At 66.6% G+C, this 18,513-nt stretch overlaps 2 protein-coding genes and 1 long non-coding RNA gene across 15 annotated transcripts in view; 1 reads left to right on the top strand and 2 right to left on the bottom strand.

The window, feature by feature from the left end:
• Positions 1–6,612, bottom strand: part of LOC134154152 (tenascin-X-like) — a 56,068-nt gene extending 49,456 nt beyond the window's left edge. For 10 of the 12 annotated variants that reach the window (XM_062600850.1, XM_062600859.1, XM_062600851.1 and 7 more), the window contains exons 1-3: positions 6,521–6,612; positions 3,157–3,377; positions 1,333–1,578 (exon numbers count right to left, since the gene is read on the bottom strand). In XM_062600850.1, coding sequence (XP_062456834.1) covers positions 1,333–1,578; positions 3,157–3,373 — 463 coding nt within the window. In that variant the 5' untranslated portion in view covers positions 3,374–3,377; positions 6,521–6,612. Of the gene's footprint in view, positions 1–1,332; positions 1,579–3,156; positions 3,378–6,520 lie in introns of those variants that run through there. The other 2 variants (XM_062600852.1, XM_062600854.1) reach the window with 2 other exon arrangements.
• Positions 6,613–12,288: 5,676 nt separating this feature from the next.
• LOC134154159 (uncharacterized) lies at positions 12,289–14,156 on the top strand. 2 transcript variants are annotated; one of them, XR_009961344.1, is made up of 2 exons: positions 12,289–12,381; positions 13,727–14,156. It is a non-coding gene; the product is annotated as an uncharacterized LOC134154159 (long non-coding RNA). The 2 variants fall into 2 exon arrangements; XR_009961343.1 differs by having other exon boundaries at positions 13,724–14,156.
• Positions 14,157–15,901: 1,745 nt separating this feature from the next.
• Positions 15,902–18,459, bottom strand: LOC134154160 (T-cell surface glycoprotein CD1b-3-like). Its single transcript, XM_062600873.1, has 6 exons — positions 18,408–18,459; positions 17,964–18,239; positions 17,439–17,720; positions 17,025–17,309; positions 16,814–16,916; positions 15,902–16,444 (listed from the first exon to the last, which is right to left on the bottom strand). Exons 1-6 carry the CDS (start codon positions 18,457–18,459, stop codon positions 16,384–16,386), a joined length of 1,059 nt encoding a protein of 352 aa, XP_062456857.1. The 3' UTR covers positions 15,902–16,383.
• Positions 18,460–18,513: the final 54 nt, after the last annotated feature.

Here is an 18,513-nt window from a genome sequence, read left to right as displayed (position 1 = left end):
GAAGAAACCATGGGATGGGGACACCATGCAAACACTGTGGGGATGGGGCACCCACGGGGTGGGGACACCATGGGAACACCACGGGGATGGGGCACCCACGGGATGGGGACACCATGGGAACACCGTGGGGATGGGGCACCCGTGGGATGAGGATGCCATCAGGACACCATGGGGATTGGGCACCCACGGGATGGGGACGCCATGCAGACACCAGGGGGACATGCCAGAAAAGGGTGCTGGGGACACCCTGGGGCGCAGTGGGAAGCACTGGGGGGGCACAGGGAACACTAGGAGGGGCACTAAAAGCACTGGGAGGGCACTGGGAGAGGCACTGGGAGCACTGGGAGGGCACTGGGAGCACTGAGAGGGGCACTGGGAGCACTGGCAGGGCACTGGGAGGACACTGGGAGGGCACTAGGAGCACTGGGAGGGGCACTGGGAGCACCGGGAGGGGCACTGGAAGCACTGGGAGGGGCACTGGGAGGGCACTGGGAGGGGCATTGGGAGCACTGGGGAGGGGGAGAGAGGGGCGCACCAAGGTGACAGCGGGGCCCAGTGCACCCAGGGGGCATTGGGAGCACTGGGAGGAGCACTGGGAGCACCAGAAGGGGCACTGGGAGCACTGAGAGGGCACTGGGAGCACCAGGAGGGGCACTGGGAGGGCACTGGGAGGGCACTAGGAGCACTGGGAGCACTAGGAGGGCACTCGGAGGGCACTGAGAGGGCACTAGGAACACTGGGAGGGCCACTGGGAGCACTGAGAGGGCACTGGGAGCACTGGGAGCACTGGGAGGGCACTGGGAAGGCAGTGGGAGGGCACTAGGAGCACTGGGAGCACTGGGGAGGGGGAGAGAGGGGCGCACCAAGGCGACAGCAGGGCCCAGCGCACCCAGGGGGGCATTGGGAGCACTTGGAGGAGCACTGGGAGCACTGGGAGAGGCACTAGGAGGGCACTAGGAGCACTGGGAGGGGCACTGGGAGCACTAGGAGGGCACTCGGAGGGCACTGAGAGGGCACTGGGAGGGCCACTGGGAGCACTGAGAGGGCACTGGGAGCACTGGGAGGGGCACTGGGAAGGCAGTGGGAGGGCACTGGGAGCACTGGGAGGGGCAGTGGGAGCACTGGGAGGGCACTGGGTAGGCAGTGGGAGGGCAGTGGGAGCACTGGGAGGGCACTGGGAGCACTGAGAGGGCACTGGGAGCACTGGGAGGGGCACTGGGAAGGCAGTGGGAGGGCAGTGGGAGCACTGTGAGGGGCAGTGGGAGCACTGGGAGGGCACTGGGAGGGCACTGGGAGCACCGGGCGAAGGAGGGGGTGGAGAGAGGGGCGCACCGAGGCGGCAGCGGGGCCCGGCGCGCCCGGGGGGGCAGGCGGCGACGGCGGCGTCGCAGGCGGCGCCCGCGTAGCCGGCGAAGCAACGGCAGCGCCCGGCCCGGCACCGGCCCTGGTCGCTGCAGTCGCCGGGGCACCGGCGCTCGGCGCACGTCGGGCCGCCCCAGCCCGGCTCGCAGGTGCAGGCGCAGCGCCCCGCCGCGAAGACCCCGCGCCCGCTGCACAGGCGCCGCGCGTCCGTCCGCCCTGCGGCGACAGCGCCCTGCCGGCCCCGCCCGCTCCGGCGCGAGCCCCGCCCCCTCGCGGAAGCCCCCGCCCATCCTGGAGCAAGCCCCGCCCATCCTGGAGCAAGCCCCCGCCCATCCTGGAGCAAGCCCCGCCCATTCTGGTGCAAGTCCCGCCCCCCAGCGGAAGCCCCCGCCCATCCTGGAGCAAGCCCCGCCCATTCTGGTGCAAGTCCCGCCCCCCAGCGGAAGCCCCCGCCCATCCTGGAGCAAGCCCCGCCCATCCTGGCACAAGCCCCGCCCTCTAGCAGAAGCCCCGCCCATTCTGGAGCAAGCCCCGCCCTCTGGCAGAAAGCCCCACTCAGTCTGGAGCAAGCCCTGCCCATTCTGGTGCAAGCCCCGCCCTCTAGAGGAAGCCCCTTCCCACTCTGGAACAAGCCCCACCCTCTAGCACAAGCCCCACCCACTCTGGCACAGGCCCCTCCCACTCTGGTGCAAGTCCCGCCCTCTAGCAGAAGCCCCCGCCCATTCTGGGGCAAGCCTGGGCCACTCTGGCACAAACCCCACCCTCTAGTGCAAGCCCCACCCACTCCACTGCAAGCCTGGGCCACTCTGGTGCAAGCCCCGCCCACTCTGTTGCAAGCCCCGCCCTCTCTGATGCAAGCCCAGGCCACTCCACTGCAAGCCCCGCCCACACTGGCACAAGCCCCGCCTGCCACAATGCAAGCCCCGCCCACTCCACTGCAAGCTCCTGTCCTCCAGCACAAGCCCTGCCCCCTCCAGCACAAGCCCCGCCCCCAGAGCTGCAAGCCCTGCCCCCGCTGGCACAAGCCGAACCCTCATTGGCAGAAGCCCCATCCTTTCCAGTTCAAGCTCCGCCCCCAGCCATGCAAGCCCCACCTCAAGTGGTGCAAGCCCCGCCCCAGCACTCTGCTCACAAGCCCCGCCCACACTGGCACTGGACCCACCCACATTGGCAAAAGCCCCGCCTTGAAGGTGCAAGCCCCGCCCCCTCTGGGCTACTCTCAGCCTGCTCTGCTGCAAGCCCCACCCACTGGTGGTGCAAGCCCCACCCACCATGTTGCAACCCCACCCACCTGCTTTGGTGCAAGCCCCGCCCCCCGCTCCCACGCAAGCAACACCCAGTGGTGCAAGCCCAGCCCCAAGCTCTTGCAAGCCCCGCCCCTTCTGCAAGCTCCACCCCCTGCAGTGAAAGCCCCACCCCCTTTGTGCAAGCCCCACCTCCACCCCATGGCTGCCTGAGGCCGTCCTGCTGCCCCGTCCCACCCCACCATCCCTCCATGTTCCCCATCCCCCCCCATGTCTCCCCATGTCCCACCACATCCCACCATGTCCCACCACATCCCCCATGTCCCACCACGTCCCTCCATGTCCCACCATGTCCCACCACGTCCACCATGTCCCACCACGTCCCTCCATGTCCCATCATGTCCCACCACGTCCCTCCATGTCCCCCATGTCCCACCATGTCCCACCGTGTCCCTCCATGTCCCTCCATGTCCCACCATGTCCCACCATGTCCCTCCATGTCCTCCACATCCCACCATGTCCCCCCACGTCCCCCATGTCCCTCCCGTACCGGTGACAGCCTGGGGCCAGCCCTCAGCCCCACACTGGCCCTGCAGCGCCCGCACTTGCCCCTCCAGGGCCCTCAGGCGGCTCAGCAGGTCCTCGAGCACCGCCGCCCCACACGGGTGCCCCGGCGGCGCCGTGGGGCCGGGGGGGGCCCAGGGCGGCCCCTCGTCCCCCCGCGCCCCCGCCAGCACCAGCAGCACCAACGCCAGCCTCAGCCACATGCTCCTGTGGGGGACACGTGCGTCATCACCGGGGCATCATTGACCCACGGCATCACCCACGGTGCTGCCACCCATGGCCCTGACTGCAGTGTCACCACCCGTGGCCCTGACCCATGGCGTCAACCACAGTGTCACCACCCAGGCACCAACTCATGGCATCGCTGACCCACTGCGTCACCTATGGTATCACCATCTGTGGCCCTGACCCACGGTGTCAACAGTGGTGCCACCACCCAACCACCAATTCATGGCATCATTGACCCACTGCGTCACCTATGGTATCACCATCTGTGGCCCTGACCCACAGTGTCAACAGTGGTGCCACCACCCAACCACCAATTCATGGCATCACTGACCCACGGCATCACCTATGGTGTCACCTTCTGTGGCCCTGACCCAAAGTACCACCCATGGTGTCACCAACCAGACACCAGTGCACAGCAGCACCAACCCATAGCATCACCACTCATGTCCTTGACCCCCAGTGGCACCCAGGGTGTTGTCACCTGGGCACTGACCCACAGCATCACTGACCCACGGCATTACCCCCAGCGACGACCTATGGTGTCACCACCCAGGCCCCAACCCACAGTGTCACCACCTGGGTCCTGACCCACGATTTCACCCACCTACCTCTGGCTTCCACTCATGCCCTTCACCCATGGCATCATCCACCCCTGGGACTGACCCACAGTGTCACCCACTGACCCACAGCACCCATCACCCATGGCATCCCCCATCCAGCACACCCATACGCCACAGTGTCACCTGCCCACAGCATGGACCCACAGCAGCCGTGACCCACAGCCACCAAACCACACCACTGACCCACAGCTACATGCACCCAGGGCACCTTGACCTGTGGCACCCACCCATGGCACCACCCATCCATGGCATCACCCACCCACGGTGCTGTGACCCACAGCATCATGCAGCCGTGGCACCATGACCCACAGCACCAACTCATGGTCTAATCCATGACCCATGGCATCACCCATGACCCATAGCACCTACACTCCCATGGCACCTACCCACAACATCACTGACCCACAGCACCCACCCACAGCTCCATGGACCCACAGCACCGCTGACCTACAGCACCCATGAGACACAGTAGTACCAACCCACAGCACCGACCCACAGCAGCACCCATGACCCACGACACTCACCACCCATGGCGCCCGTGAGCCAGGACACCAAGCCATGGCACCCATGACCCACAGCACCCACCTCATAGCATCTGTGACCCACAGCACCTGTGACCCACAGCAGCACCAACCCCATAGCACCCATGACCCATGGCACCCATGACCCATGGCACCACCTCATAGCACCCATGACCCACAACACCCACCCCATAGTAACTGTGACGCATAGCACCCGTGACCAATGGAAACACCAACCCCATAGTACCTGTGACCCATGGCACCCGTGACCCACAGTGCCACCCGCAGCCCCACAGCACCCTCCTATCCCCCTAAGGACCCCCAGGCCCCCAGCACCCCCCAGTCTGCCCTCTGGCCCAGATGCCTGGGTTCACCCTTGGGGTGTGGGGCGAGCTGGAAGGAGATGATGGAAGGAGATGATGGAAGGAGATGAAGATGGAGAAAGATGGAGGGGGATGGAGATGGAGGAACATGATGGAGGGACATGAAATGATGAAGGAAGATGGAGGTGAAGGAAGATAGAAGTGGAAGGAGATGGAGACGGAGGGAGATGGAGGTGAAGACGGACATGGAGGTGATGAGGATGGAGGTGATGGAAATGGAAATGGAGGTGATAGAGATGGAGGAAGACAATGGAGGGAGATGATGGAAATGATGGAGAAAGATGATGGAGGGAGATGATGGAGGGACTCACCCTGGTGATGGTCACTGTGCGGCAGCCCCGGGGCTTGGAGAGACCCCAAAAGCATGGAGTCCCCCAGCACCAGTGCTCCCAGTAACCCCAGTGCTCCCAGTAATGCCTGAGCCATAATGCCAGAGCCACCAGCAAGCCCAGTGCTCCCAGCAACCCTAGTGCTCTCACCAACCCCAGACCCACCAGCAATCCCAGACCAACCAGCAATCTCAGACCCACCAGTAACCCAGTGCTCCCAGCAACCCCAGTGCTCCCAGTAATGCCCAATTTACCAGTAAACCCAGTGCTCCCAGTAATCCCAGTGCTCTCAGCAACCCCAGAACTCCCACTAACCCCAGTGCTCCCAGTAATCCCAGTGCTTTCAGCAACCCTAGAGCTCCCACTAACCCCAGTGCTCCCAATAATGCCCAATTTACCAGTAACCTCAGACCCATCAGTAACCCCAGTGCTCCCAGTAATCCCAGTGCTCTCAGCAACCCCAGAGCTCCCACTAACCCCAGTGCTCCCAGTAATGCCTGATTTACCAGTAAATCCAGACCCATCAGTAGCCCCAGTGCTCCCAGTAATCCCAGTGCTTTCAGCAACCCTAGAGCTCCCACTAACCCCAGTGCTCCCAGTAATGCCCAGTTTACCAGTAACCCCAGACCCATCAGTACCCCAGTGCTCCCAGTAATCCCAGTGCTCTCAGCAACCCCAGAGCTCCCACTAACCCCAGTGCTCCCAGTAATGCCCAGTTTACCAGTAACCTCAGACCCATCAGTAACCCCAGTGCTCCCAGTAATCCCAGTGCTCTCAGCAACCCCAGAGCTCCCACTAACCCCAGTGCTCCCAGTAACCCCCAGCTTACCAGTAACCCCAGACTCACCAGTAAGCCCAGTGCTCCCAGTAATCCCAGTGCTCCCTGCAGCCCCAGTCCCACCAGCAACCTCAGTCCCACCCACAAATGCCAGCAATCCCAGTTGCCCCAGAATAGCCCGGTGCTCCCAGCCCCCTCCCAGTGTTCCCAGTAACCCCAGTCGCACCAGTAACCCCAGTGCTCCCAGCTCCCTCCCAGCACTCCCAGTAACCCCAGTCGCACCAGTAACCCCAGTGCTCCCAGTCCCCGAGTCACACCAGCAACCCCAGTTGCACCAGCACATGGCAGTAGCTCCAGTTGCCCTAGGAGAGCCCAATGCTTCCAATGCTCCCAGTTCCCCCCCTCCCCCCCCCCAGTGCTCCCAGTGTCGTCTCTCCCCCCCCCCCGCCCAGTGCTCCTAGTCTCCCCAGTGCCGCTTTCCCGGGCGCTACCTGGGACGGTCCCAATGGGGCTTCGGTGCCGGCGCGGGCTCGGCGGGGCCGATCCGGACCCAGACCCGGTCCTGAACCTGGATCCGGTCCCGGTGCCGGCGCGGGGCTCTGCGGGGCCGATCCGGATCCGGATCCGCTCCCCAAGCCGGTGCCAGTGTCGGCGCGGGGCTCGGTGGGGCCGATCTGGACCCGGTCCCGAACCCGGATCCGGTCCCGGTGCCGGCGCGGGGCTCCGCGGGGCTGATCTGGATCCGGATCCGCTCCCCGAGCCGGTGCCGGTTCTGGCGGGTGCTCGGCGGGGCCGATCTGGACCCGGTCCCGAACCCGGATCCGGTCCCGGTGCCGGCGCGGGGCTCCGCGGGGCCGATCCGGATCCGGATCCGCTCCCCGAGCCGGTGCCGGTTCCGGCGCGGGGCTCAGCGGGGCCGATCCGGATCCGGATCCGCTCCTGGTCCCGCTCCCAGTGCCGGCGCGCGGCTCGTCCCGGTTCGCTGCGGCTCCGGCGCGGGGTCGGGACCCGGCTCGGTTCCGGCGCTCGGGCTCGGGAGCAGCTTGCCCGATCCGGCTCGGCTCGGTCCGGTTCAGTTCGGTTCGGTTCGATTCGAATCGGCCCGATTCGGTTCGGATCGGCCCGGTTCGGTCCGAATCGGCCCGGATCGGTTCGGTTCGGCCCGGCTCGGCGCGGGGCGGCCGCAGTGCGGGCGCGGGGCGGCTCCGGCCCCTTTTCATAGCCGCGGGCCGGGCCGGGCGCCAGCGCTGAGCTCACGGCGCGGCCCCGCCGCAGGTGCGGGCAGAACCGGGGCAGAATCGGGGCAGAACCGGGCTGGAGCCCGGGCAGCACCGGGGCAGCAGCCAGGGCAGCACCGGGCTGGAATCGGGGCAGAAACGGGGAAGAACCGGGCTGGAACCGGGCTGGAGCCTGGGCAGAACCAGGGAAGCACCAGGCTGGAACCGGGGAAGAACTGGGACAGGAGCTGGGGCAGAACCGGGCTGGAACTGGGCTGGAGCTGGGCTGGAGCCGGGGCAGCACCGGGGCAGCACCAGGCTGGAACTGGGGCAGAACTGGGACAGGAGCAGGGCAGAATCGGGACATAACCGGGTTGGAGCCAGGGCAGGAACCAGGCTGGAACCCAACTACAACCAGGGCTGGAACCGAACCGGAACCAGAGCAGAACTGGGGCAGGAGCAGGCTGGACCGAGGCAGAACCAGGGCAGGAAGCAGGGGCAGAACCGGGGCAGGACAGAGGGCAGGAGCGGGACAGAGTCGGGATAGGACCAGGGACAGAACCAGGCTAGAACCAGAGCAGAACTAGGGCAGGAACTGGGCTGGAACTGGGGCAGAACTGGGGCGGGAGCAGGGTGGACCGAGGCAGAACCAGGGCACAAACTGGGCAGGAACTGGAGCAGAACTGGGGCAGAACCAGGGCAGAACCGGGCTGGATGTGGGGCAGAACCAGGCTGGATGTGGGGCAGAAAGGGGCCGCTCCGAGCGGGTCCAGCCCCACGGCGGCACCTGCCTGAGCCAGAGAGGACCCAGGCGTCCGGGCAGCTTCCTCTTGCCCCGACCCATGACCCCCACCCACCCCAAAAAAAAGAGCCCAGGCGTCCGGCCCCCCTCGCTCTGACCCCAGAGACCCCACTGCCCCCCCTCCCCCCGCCGCCTTGAACCAGGGAGGGGCCCAGGTGTCCGGGAGAGACCAGCAGCGCCTGGGGGAAACTGAGGCACGGAGGCGGCTGCTGCCCCAGCCAGCACCGTCCTCACTCTTTCCTGGCGCCCGTTTGGGGCCGGAGCGTGCGGAAAATTGGGGCGGCTCCGGCCTCCGCCTCCGGCACCGGGGTGCCCGTGCCAGCTGTGCAGGGGCCCAGGCGTCCGGGCGCCCGGCACCCCCTGCTCCGAGCCTGCAGTTATCCCAAAGGGCCCAGGCGTCCAGGCGCCCGGCACCCCCTGCTCTGAGCCCAAAGGTATCCAGAGTGGCCCAGGCGTCCGGGCACCCAGTGCCCCATGCTCTGAGCCTGCAGTTATCCTGAAGGGCCCAGGCGTCCGGGCGCCCGGCACCCCCTGCTCTGAGCCCGCAGGTATTCCAAGGGGCCCAGGCGTCCGGGCACCTGGCAACTCCTGCCCTGAGCCTGTAGGTATCCTGAGGGGCCCAGGTGTCCGGGCGCCGGGCGTTGCCCATGTCGGACCAAAACCCTGAGCCCAGACAGCAGGAGCCCCCCAGGGGGGGCCCAGGCATCCGGGCAGGGCCCAGGCGTCCGGGCGGCGCCTCTCCCCCATCATTGAGGGGGGGGGAACGTGTTTACAGGCAGCCGTCGCCGCGGCAACCAAACATCTGGGCTGCCGCCGCCAGATGTGGGGTCCAGCTGCCATAGCAGAGCGGTGACACAACGCGTGGGGGGGACGCCGGGGCCCCACGGCTCCCAGTGCTCCCAGTGACCCCACTGCTGTCCGCCCCACAGCTCCCAGTGCTCCCAGTAACCCCCACCGCCTGTCCCACAGCTCCCAGTGCTCCCAGTGTCCCCAGCGCTGTCGGCCCCATGGCTCCCAGTGCTCCCAGTAACTCCCACTGCCTGCCCCACGGCTCCCAGTGCTCCCAGTGACCCCAGCACCGTCGGCCCCATGGCTCCCAGTGCTCTCAGTAACCCCCCACTGCCTGCCCCACGGCTCCCAGTGCTCCCAGTGACCCCAGCGCCGTCGGCCCCACGGCTCCCAGTGCTCTCAGTAACCCCCACCGCCTGCCCTATGGCTCCCAGTGCTCCCCGTAATCCTCCGCCATCAGCTCCATGTCTCCCAGTGACCCCAGTGCTGCCTGCCCCACGGCTCCCAGTGCTCCTGGTAACCCCACCACCACCTGCCCTACAGCTCCCAATGCTCCCAGTGACTCCCTGCCACCCATCCCATGGCTCCCAGTGCTCCCAGTAACCCCTCACCACCTGCCCCACGGCTCCCAGTGTTCCCAGTGACCACCCACCATCCGCCCCATAGCTCCCAGTTCTCCCAGTGACCTCAATGCTGCCCGCCCCATGGCTCCCAGTGCTCCCAGAAACCCCCTGTTGCCTGCCATACAGCTCCCAGTGTTCCCAGTGACCACCCATCATCTCCCCCATGGCTCCCAGTGTTCCTAGTAACCCCCCCTCCACTGCCCGCCTCACAGCTCCCAGTTCTCCCAGTGACCTCAATGCTGCCAGCCCCATGGCTGCCAGTGCTCCCAGTAACCCCAGCACCGTTGGCCCCACGGCTCCCAGTGCTCCCAGTGCTGCCAGCCCCATGGCTGTGGGGCTGGGCTGGGGCAAGAGGTTGCAGCCCTGGCGCTGTGGGGCAGAGATGGAGGGTGCCAGGGGGCTGTGGCATGAGGCCATGCTTTGGGGCTGCGCTGTGGGGCTGAGCCGTGGGGCTGTAGGTCCGTGCTGTCAGGCCATCAAGCCGGGCCGTGGAGCCATGGGGCCACACTGTGGAGTTGTGGGGCCCCCGGGTTGCGCCACGAGACTGCGGACAAGGCCATGGGGCCACACTGTGGGGCTGTGGAGCCATGGGACCCTGCTGCAGTGCCATGGGGCCTTGCCATGGGGTCGTGTGGTGGCACCAGTGGGGCCACGCTGTGCGGCTGCAGTGCCATGGGGCCACAGGGCTGTAAGCCCCCCCCACCATGGGGCTGCAGGAGTGTTGGGCTTTGCCATGGGGCTGCAGGGTGATGGGGCCACACCATGGGGCTGTGAGGCTGCAGGGCGATGCCATGGGGCCCTGCTGTGGGGCCCCACTGTGGGGCTGCAGTGCTGTAGGGCTCTGCCGTGGGGCCTTGCTGTGGGGCCGTGGGGCTGTGGGGCTCCGCCATGGGGCCTCACTGCCACAGGGCCCCGCCATGGGGCTGCAGGGGCCACAGGGCTATGGGCGCTGCCATGGGGCCCCGCTGTGGGGCTGCAGGGCACTGCCATGGGGCCCTGTTATGGGGCTACAGGGCTGTGGGGTGCTGTGTTGGGGCCCCACCGTGGGGCCATGGGGCTGTAGGGCTGCAGGGCACTGCCATGGGGCCCTGCTGTGGGGCCCTGCTGTGGGGCCATGGAGCTGGGCTGCCATGCCGCTGTGGGGCTGTGGGGCACTGCGATGGGGCCTTGCTGCTATGGGGCCCTGCCATGGGACTGTGGGGCCGCTGCGGGGCCATGGGGCTGCGGGGCCACAGGGCTATGGGCGCTGCCATGGGGCCCCACAGTGGGGCCGTGAGGCTGCAAAGCACTGCCGTGAGGCCCTGTTGTGGGGCTGCAGGGCTGTGGGGTGCTGCAGTGGGGCCCTGCCATGGGGCAGTAGGGCCACAGGGCGCCGCCGTGGGACCCTGTTGTGGGGCCCCACTGCGGGGTCATGGGGCTGTGGGGCCCCACTGGGGGGCCATGGGTGCTGGTGTGGGGAGCTACCATGGGGCCACGCTGCCATACTGCTGTGGGGCTGCAGTGCTGTGGGGCTCTGCAGGGCTGTGGGGCCTCGCCATGGGGCGCTGCCATGGGGCCGTGCCGTGGGGTTGCAGCACAGTGGGGCTCGGCCGTGGAGCCCCAGGACTGCAGGGCCGTGGGGCTGCGACACTGTGGGGCTCTGCTGTGGGACCGAGGGGCCCTGCCATGGGGCTGCAGCGCTGTGGGGCTCCACCGTGGGGCTCCGGGGCTGCAGCAATGTGGGGCTCCTCCATGGGTCCGTGGCGCTGTGGGGCTACTGCGGAGCCCTGCTGTGGGGCTGTGGCGTTGTGGCACTCCACCGTGGGGCCCTGAGGCTGCAGGGCCGTGGGGCTGCAGTGCTGTGGGGCTCTGCCGTGGGGCCCCGGGGCTGCAGTGCTGTGGGGCTCTGCCGTGGGGCCCCAGGGCTGCAGGGCCGCGGGGCTGCAGTGCTGTGGGGCTCTGCCATGGGGCCCCGGGGCTGTGGCAATGTGGGGCTCCTCCGTGGGTCCGCGGCTGTGGGGCCGCCGCGGAGCCCTGCTGTGGGGCTGTGGCGTTGTGGCACTCCACCGTGGGGCCCTGAGGCTGCAGGGCCGTGGGGCTGCAGTGCTGTGGGGCTCTGCCGTGGGGCCCCGGGGCTGCAGTGCTGTGGGGCTCTGCCATGGGGCCCCGGGGCTGTGGCAACGTGGGGCTCCTCCGTGGGTCCGCAGCGCTGTGGGGCCGCCGCGGAGCCCTGCTGTGGGGCTGTGGCGTTGTGGCACTCCACCATGGGGCACCGGGGCTGCAGGGCCGTGGGGCTGCGGTGCTCTGGGGCTCCGCCGTGGAGCCCTAGGGCTGCAGGGCCATGGGGCTGCGGTGTTCTGGGGCTCTGCCATGGGGCCACGGCACTGTGGGACCGCCGCGGGGCCCTGCTGTGGGTCTGTGGGGCTGCAGCGCTGTGGGGCTCCGCCGTGGGGCTCTGGTGCTGTGGGGCTCTGTCATGGGGTTCTGCCATGGGGCCCTGCTGTGGGGCTGCAGTGCTGTGGGGTTCCACCATGGGGCCGCGATGCCCTGCTGTGGGGCCTGGCTGTGGTGCTGTGGGGCCCTGCCGCGGGGCAGCGGCGCTGTGGGGCTCCGCCGCGGGGCCCTGCTCTGGCGCTGTGGGGCTCCGCCGCGGGGCCCTGCTGTGGGGCCTGGCTGTGACGCTGTGGGGCTCCGCCGTGGGGCCGCCCCGCTGTGGGGCTGTGGGGCCGCGGCGCTGTGGGGCTCCGCCGCGGGGCCGCCGCGGTGCTGCGGGGGGGGCGGCGGGGCGGGGCGGGGCGGGGCGGTGACTCAGCGCTGGCGCGAGGCCCCTCGCGGCTGTTGTTGTTGTTGCCGCGGGAGGCGGCGGGGCCCGGCCGGACGCCTGGGCCCTCGCGGAGGGGGGCGGGGGCGCTCGGACGCCTGGGCCCTCGCGGGGGAGGAGGGTAGGAGCGGGGGCGCTCGGACGCCTGGGCCCTCGCGGGGGAGGGAGGGGGGAGGCGGGGGCGCTCGGACGCCTGGGCCCTCGCGGGGGGGGAAGTGGGGAGGCGGGGGCGCTCGGACGCCTGGGTCCTCCGCGGCGCGGGGAAGGGGGGAAGGGGGCACGTGGGTCCGGCACGAGGTGCGGGTGAGGCGCGGGGCGGCGGCGCCCGGACGCCTGGGTCCCCCGGGAGGGGAGAGGGGGGGGCCGGACGCCTGGGCCCGCTCCCGGCCGTGCTTGTTTTGCCGGCCGCGCCCGGGGCTGCAGACGCGGCGGGGGGGGGGGGAGAGGGGGAGGGGAGACTGTGGAGGGGGGGGCACCGGCGCGGGGGGGGGGGGAAGGGGGAAGCTGTGGGGGCTATGGGGTCCGGGGGGGCGTTTAGAGGCCCCTGTGGGGCTGCAGGCCCGTGGGGGGGGGGGGGGGGTCCGGGCAGCTGTGGGGGTCTGGGCATGGGGGAGGGGGGCTCGGGGGGGTCCTATGGGCAGCTTGAAGCAGGTGGGGGGTTGGAGGAAAGGTATATGGGGGGGTGTGGGGGTCTATGAGGGGCTTGGGGGATCTACAGGGGCTCAGGGCAAGTGTGGGGCTGGCAGGGGTCTATGGGGACCTTGAAACAGGTGTGGGGCTGCAGGGAGGGTCGATGTGGGGCTTGGGGCAGGTGTGGGGCTGGGGGGGTCTATGGGGGGGCTTGGGGGATCTACAGGGGCTCAGGGCAGGTGTGGGGCTGGCAGGGGTCTATGGGGGGCCTTGGGGGATCTTCAGGGGCTCGGGGCAGGTGTGGGGCTGGCAGGGGTCTATGGGGACCTTGAAACAGCTGTGGGGCTGCAGGGAGGGTCTCTGTGGGGCTTGGGGCAGGTGTGGGGCTGGGGGGAGTAAGGGGGGGGCTTGGGGGATCTGCAGGGGCTCAGGGCAGGTGGAGGGCTGGCAGGGGTCTATGGGGGCCTTGAAACAGGTGTGGGGCTGCAGGGAGGGTCTATGTGGGGCTTGGGGCAGGTGTGGGGCTGGGGGGGTCTATGGAGGGGCTTGGGGGATCTGCAGGGGCTCAGGGCAGGTGTGGGGCTGGCAGGGGTCTATGGGGGCCTTGGGGTATCTACAGGGGCTCAGGGCAGGTGTGGGGCTGGGGGGGGTCTATGGGGGGCCTTGGGGGATCTACAGGGGCTCGGGGCAGCTGTGGGGTTGGGGTGCGGAAGGTCATTGGGGACTCCAGGTCCCTATGGGGCAGCAGCATCAGACACAGCACAGCACGGGCAGCTCTCTATGGGGCGGCAATGCTGGACTGGGCACCACATGTGCGGGTCTCTATGGGGCAGCAGCGCCAGACCCACGACGCAGCGCTCACAGCTCCCTATGGAGCAGCAGCACCAGACCCACAGCTCCCTATGGGGCGCCGCCCCCTCCACAGCAGTTCCTCTTCCCCTCTCTGGTGCCAAGGCGGAACCGAAAAGGGCGGCAGGGGGGAAGCCCGCACCCCCCACACACACATCCTGCCGTGGGGCTGCCCCACACCTTCCACTGGCCTCCCGCAATCGGCGCTGTGGGGAGAAACGTTTCCACCAGGTCCCTTTGCGATCCGGCGCTGCACAGGCTGCGCCCCGACGGCACCTCCGGGGCTTTCTTGGACGCGGTGTCGCGATTCCCCTCGTGCAAGATCCGAGCTGAACGCTGCGTTTATTGCATGTTGGAAACGTTATTTTGGCTAAACACGGGGAAAAACAAAAAAAGATTAATTAATGCATTTGTAAACGAGGTCTGAAGTATTGCAGATGCGACCGCGTGCAGGAGAGCAGCTCTGTAAGCGTTGCCTTGCCTCTTCCCACGGCGGACAGGAGCCCATCCCGGAGCAGCCCGGCACGGGACAGTTAGGGGAACTGTTGTTGTTCCCAATCCACCACACACAATTCCCGGGGGGGGGGGGGGGGGGCGGAATTTCAGGAGTTTTAGTTTCCACGGGGTAATAAATTGCTTGCAAATGTACACGATAGCCATAAAGCCACGAAAACCCCGGTCAGCCCTGTGCTGACAGCTTCTGGTTATTCCCGTGAGCTCTGACAGAGCTGGACGTCCCTGAACACCAGCATCACTGGGTGAGCAGGCCACGGAGCAGCGTGTGCTGCATCTCCCCCTGGGGGGCTTGACATGGATGCACGGTGACCAAGCAGGAGCCTCCAAGAGCAGCATGGGGCCAGCAGGGGAGAACAGGAGACAAGTTTCTAAAGTTCAGAAGGACAGTGAAGAAAACATCCCGGAGCACGTGTAAGAGCCTAGAGCAACACTTTGAAATACCAGCAGCAAGCAACTGTGTTAAAAAAAAAAAAAAAAAAAAAAAAGATTTTTGTGCAGGGTAAACCCCAAAATTTATGGATTAGGGTTCCCCCCCCCCCCGGTGACCGTTAACGTCCCTCCTCGGCGACCGTTAGTATGGACGACCCCCTTCTCCCGCGTTACCGTTAGTCTCCACCCCGCTGGCAACAACCCCCGCCCTCCCCCCCCCCGCAACCGTTAGTGCGCACGTGCCCCCACAGGTGACCGTTAGCGCCTGTCCCGCCTGCTTCTGAGGCGACCGTTAGTGCGCACGTGACCCCTCCCAGGTGACCGTTACTCCTCGCCCAGCCCCGCTCCTGAGGTGACCGTTAGCGCGCACGTGACCGTTAGTCTCTCCACTGCCACCTCGTGCGGCCGCGCCGCTTCCCGCCCTTTTGCCGCCCTCGCGCCCTCCGTTCTGCCTGGCGACGCGTGACGGCGCGGGCTCCGCGCTCTCTGATTGGCCGCGCCGCAAAGGGCGGGAAGGAGGTGGTGGAGGCGGGGGGAATCGCCGCCGTCGCTGGGTTGTCTGAGGGGAAGGGGCCGCAGAGGCCAGAGCGGCCGCGGGCAGTCGTGTCCGGGCCGATTGCCCTCCAGTTATGTTCGAGGCTCCTGTTAAAATCTTATTAACTCCTTCCTACGCAAGCCCCTGCGATAGATGGGGCACGCATGGCTCTCTCAGCAGGGGTCACACAGCCCTGCTGTGCCAGCAGGTGATCCTGGTACATGGGGAACTTCCTGGCTCTGACAGAGCTCATGGGGTCTGGTGAGGGAATAACCAGACCCAGCTGGTGTCAGAACAGGGCCCAGCGGGGTTTTCTCGTGACTCAGCTGATCTGCCAGTAACTTATCCCATGAAGCTGAGCCAGGAAGTTATCTTGTGAAAACAAAAAAAAAATGAAGCCTTCTTTTCAAGGCTGTTTGCATCCCAGGCCCACCTAAACCATCAGAGAAGGCATGTACTCTTAGCAAAAAGACTAATCGCTCAATACCATTTTACATGCATTTTTTTTTAAGTTTACCTATTTTCTGAAATATGTAAGAACTTGTTTGTACATGCGTGAGCTTTTGTCTTTGGTATTTCCTGTAATTAGCACAGAAAACGTGATCCCACGCTCCGGCAAGCGTTTGCTTCTGGCCCGAGCATCCTACAGCCCACCTAAACCATGAGAAAAGCCATGTTATTTTAGAGAAAACACTACTTGTTTATTAGCATTTTATATGTTTCCGCAGCTACCACAAATTACATCATCGTTTCAGAGGCACTTTGCGAATGCGTTTTGTAAGGACAGCTGATTTTTGGTCTGCGCGTGGTCACGGTTCAGGTTAAATACAAATTTTTCCGGCGCGCAATTAATAAATGCAGCATTAAATTAGCTTATTGCGCTAATTAATTGTGTCGCTCTGCCAGAAGTGGGAGAAGCTGCTGTCGCGGCTAGCGGTACCTCGAAGAGCACGACGCCCCAGAAGGGAGCGGAGGCGAGGAGCGAGGAGGCGCTGGTGAGGTTCGTGCCTGTGTCTCTTAGAAAGCAGAAGCAGCATGGGCGCAGCCCCGAGCTGCAGGGAGATCTCACTGGTGCCCGGTGGTTCGTCATTACGGAGCAGGGATGAGATCCCTGTCGTGGCCTGGGTGGTGGAAGCAAATCGGGATTGTTTCCTCTTTCCTGGGCTAAGGTTCATTACTCAGGACGGAGCTTCTGGGCTCCGACTCGTTCATCTCCTGGTATTTTCTGAAACGAGAGGGACGGTTGGATGAGTGGGAAACGCTCCAAAACATCGGAGTTCTGTCCATGCTGCGCCTCCATGTACAGTGTCAGCGAACAGCAAACGCCTGCAGTCGTGATATACCGAACGCGGGTGTCGTCAGAGCGGGAACGAGGCGGGGGGAAGGACCATGCTGCTGTGGAGGAGCCCACGCTTGGCCCGGGGCCTCTCCGCAGCGCCCCGCCAGGGCTCGGGACCCAGCAGGTGCTTTGGAAACGCCACTGCGCAGCGCTGCGGCTTCCTGGCGCAGGTTTCCCGTGCCCGCGGAAAGCGGCTCGCGGGGGGCCCAAACCGCGGCGGGGTGGAAACGCGGGCGGCCCGGGAGGAAAAGTCACCTGCGTCTGCGCATCCAGAGCGCCCCGAGAGTGGCCGCGGCCACGGCGAGCAGCAGGGCGGCGGCGGCGGCGAGCCCTGCGAGCAGGAGGAAGCCCGAATTCCCTGCGAAAGGCAGGAAGCAGCCGCCCGTGAGCATCTCGGGAGGCGTCACCCCACTCGGGGCTGCGGCGGGGAGGGAGAAGGAGCCATGGGGCCGTGCCGGTGCCTTACCCCAGTGCAGCAGCAGGCTGTGGCCACCCAGGCTGCTGTGCCGCACGCGGCAGGCGTAGCTGTGCCCGTCGCGGGGGGCCGTGGCCAGGATGCTGCGCAGCTGGTAGGTGAGGTCGGCGTTGGGCAGGATCGGCGTGGAGCTGAGCTCCGGGCCCGGCGGCACCTCCTTGCCGTCCCGCAGCCAGGCGACGCTCACAGGCCGCGGGTAGAAGCCGGTGACGCGGCAGACGAGCAGCAGGCGCCCGGGCTCCGGCGTCCGGGCGTAGAGCTCGGCTGCCGGTTTCACTGGGGCGGGCGAGAGCCGGTGGCCGGTAGCGCCGCGACTGCGACGAGACCAGACGTGGGTGCGCGGAGGCACCGCATGGACAGGGGACACTGGGGACGGGGAGGGGGGGAGGATGGACATGACCTCACCTTGTCTCTGCAGCGCTTCCTTCCCGTAGCGCACTATAATCTGCATGTCGTCGACGCAGGTGTCGTTGAAGAGAACCTCTACAAGCTCCGTGAAGACCGTGTAGTTCTTCAGCCGCTCCCGGACGTACCTCGACAGGCCCGTGTCTTGCAGCAGAAGCCAAGTGCTGTTGTCGATGTCGTAGCTGAGGAAGTCCTGGCCGTTGTAGCCAACGTAGGCGAAAGCCCTGGATGTGCTGTTGGGGAAGAGCTCGCAGCCGGCGGTGCACTGCGCCACGAAGGGGTCTGCAGGCGGGAGAGCGGCTCAGGCCTGCGCCCCGCCGCACGCCGCTGCAGCGGTGGGATGCTCCTTCAGCCGACCTCCCGACATGCTTCTCTGCTCTTTAGGCCACCTTGGATTAACGCTGCGGGCAGCAGCCTCGAGGCAGGTCCCTGCGAACGGCCCTTCCCCAGGGAGCGACGCTCGGGAGAGGCAGCGACGCGCTCGCGGAGCCGCTAGCAGAGACATCCCCAACAGATGGGACTTACATGGTACCTTCTTCTCCATGGCACCTTCTTGGATCAAGCGGTGAAACTTCTGCAGGTAGATTTTGATCATATCCCCGATGGTATCCCAGTCGCTCCGGGGCAAGGCTGGGCGAACCCAGGGCTGCCGGAAATGGATGTTCCAGGTGCGGTGGTCCAAAACAGCCAGTTCGATGTCGTCCAGCAGGCCCAAGCCCTGGGTGTCCACGTAGGTGCTGTTCTCGAAGCTGGTGGTTTGGAAGAGCTGCAGCGTGTAAGGCCTGGGAAGAGGAGGGAAGGCTGGGGAGGGAGGGAGGGGTGGGAAGATGTTGGAGAAAGCACGAGGAGGCCGGAGGAAAGGTTTTGCCGGGCTGCAGAAATCAGCGGGCGCTGAAGGGCACCCGGCGGCCGCTGCCACGCAGAGGGAGGCGAGTGGGGTGGGAGCGGGAGCGGGAGGCTCCCCCTTACCTGCCGCCAGCAGCTGAGCACCAGCGAGGAGGAGGAGGAGAGGGGCCAACATGGTGCCAACAGCGAGGCTCGGGGTGCGCCGAGGCGAGAGGAGGAAGCGGTGGCG

The sequence above is a fragment of the Rhea pennata genome, unplaced genomic scaffold (assembly GCF_028389875.1).
Source record: "Rhea pennata isolate bPtePen1 unplaced genomic scaffold, bPtePen1.pri scaffold_118, whole genome shotgun sequence".
Classification (NCBI taxonomy): Eukaryota; Metazoa; Chordata; class Aves; order Rheiformes; family Rheidae; genus Rhea; species Rhea pennata.
This window is presented reverse-complemented; position numbering and strand designations above follow the sequence as displayed.

Coding starts and splice junctions, on each gene's coding strand:
- LOC134154160 (XM_062600873.1), bottom strand. CDS start 18,459: ATGTTGGCCCCTCTCCTCCTCCTCCTCGCTGGTGCTCAGCTGCTGGCG. Junction 18,240..18,407: donor TGCTCAGCTGCTGGCGGCAG/GTAAGGGGGAGC, acceptor CTCCCTCCCCAG/CCTTCCCTCCTCTTCCCAGG. Junction 16,445..16,813: donor CTCTGGATGCGCAGACGCAG/GTGACTTTTCCT, acceptor CTCTCGTTTCAG/AAAATACCAGGAGATGAACG.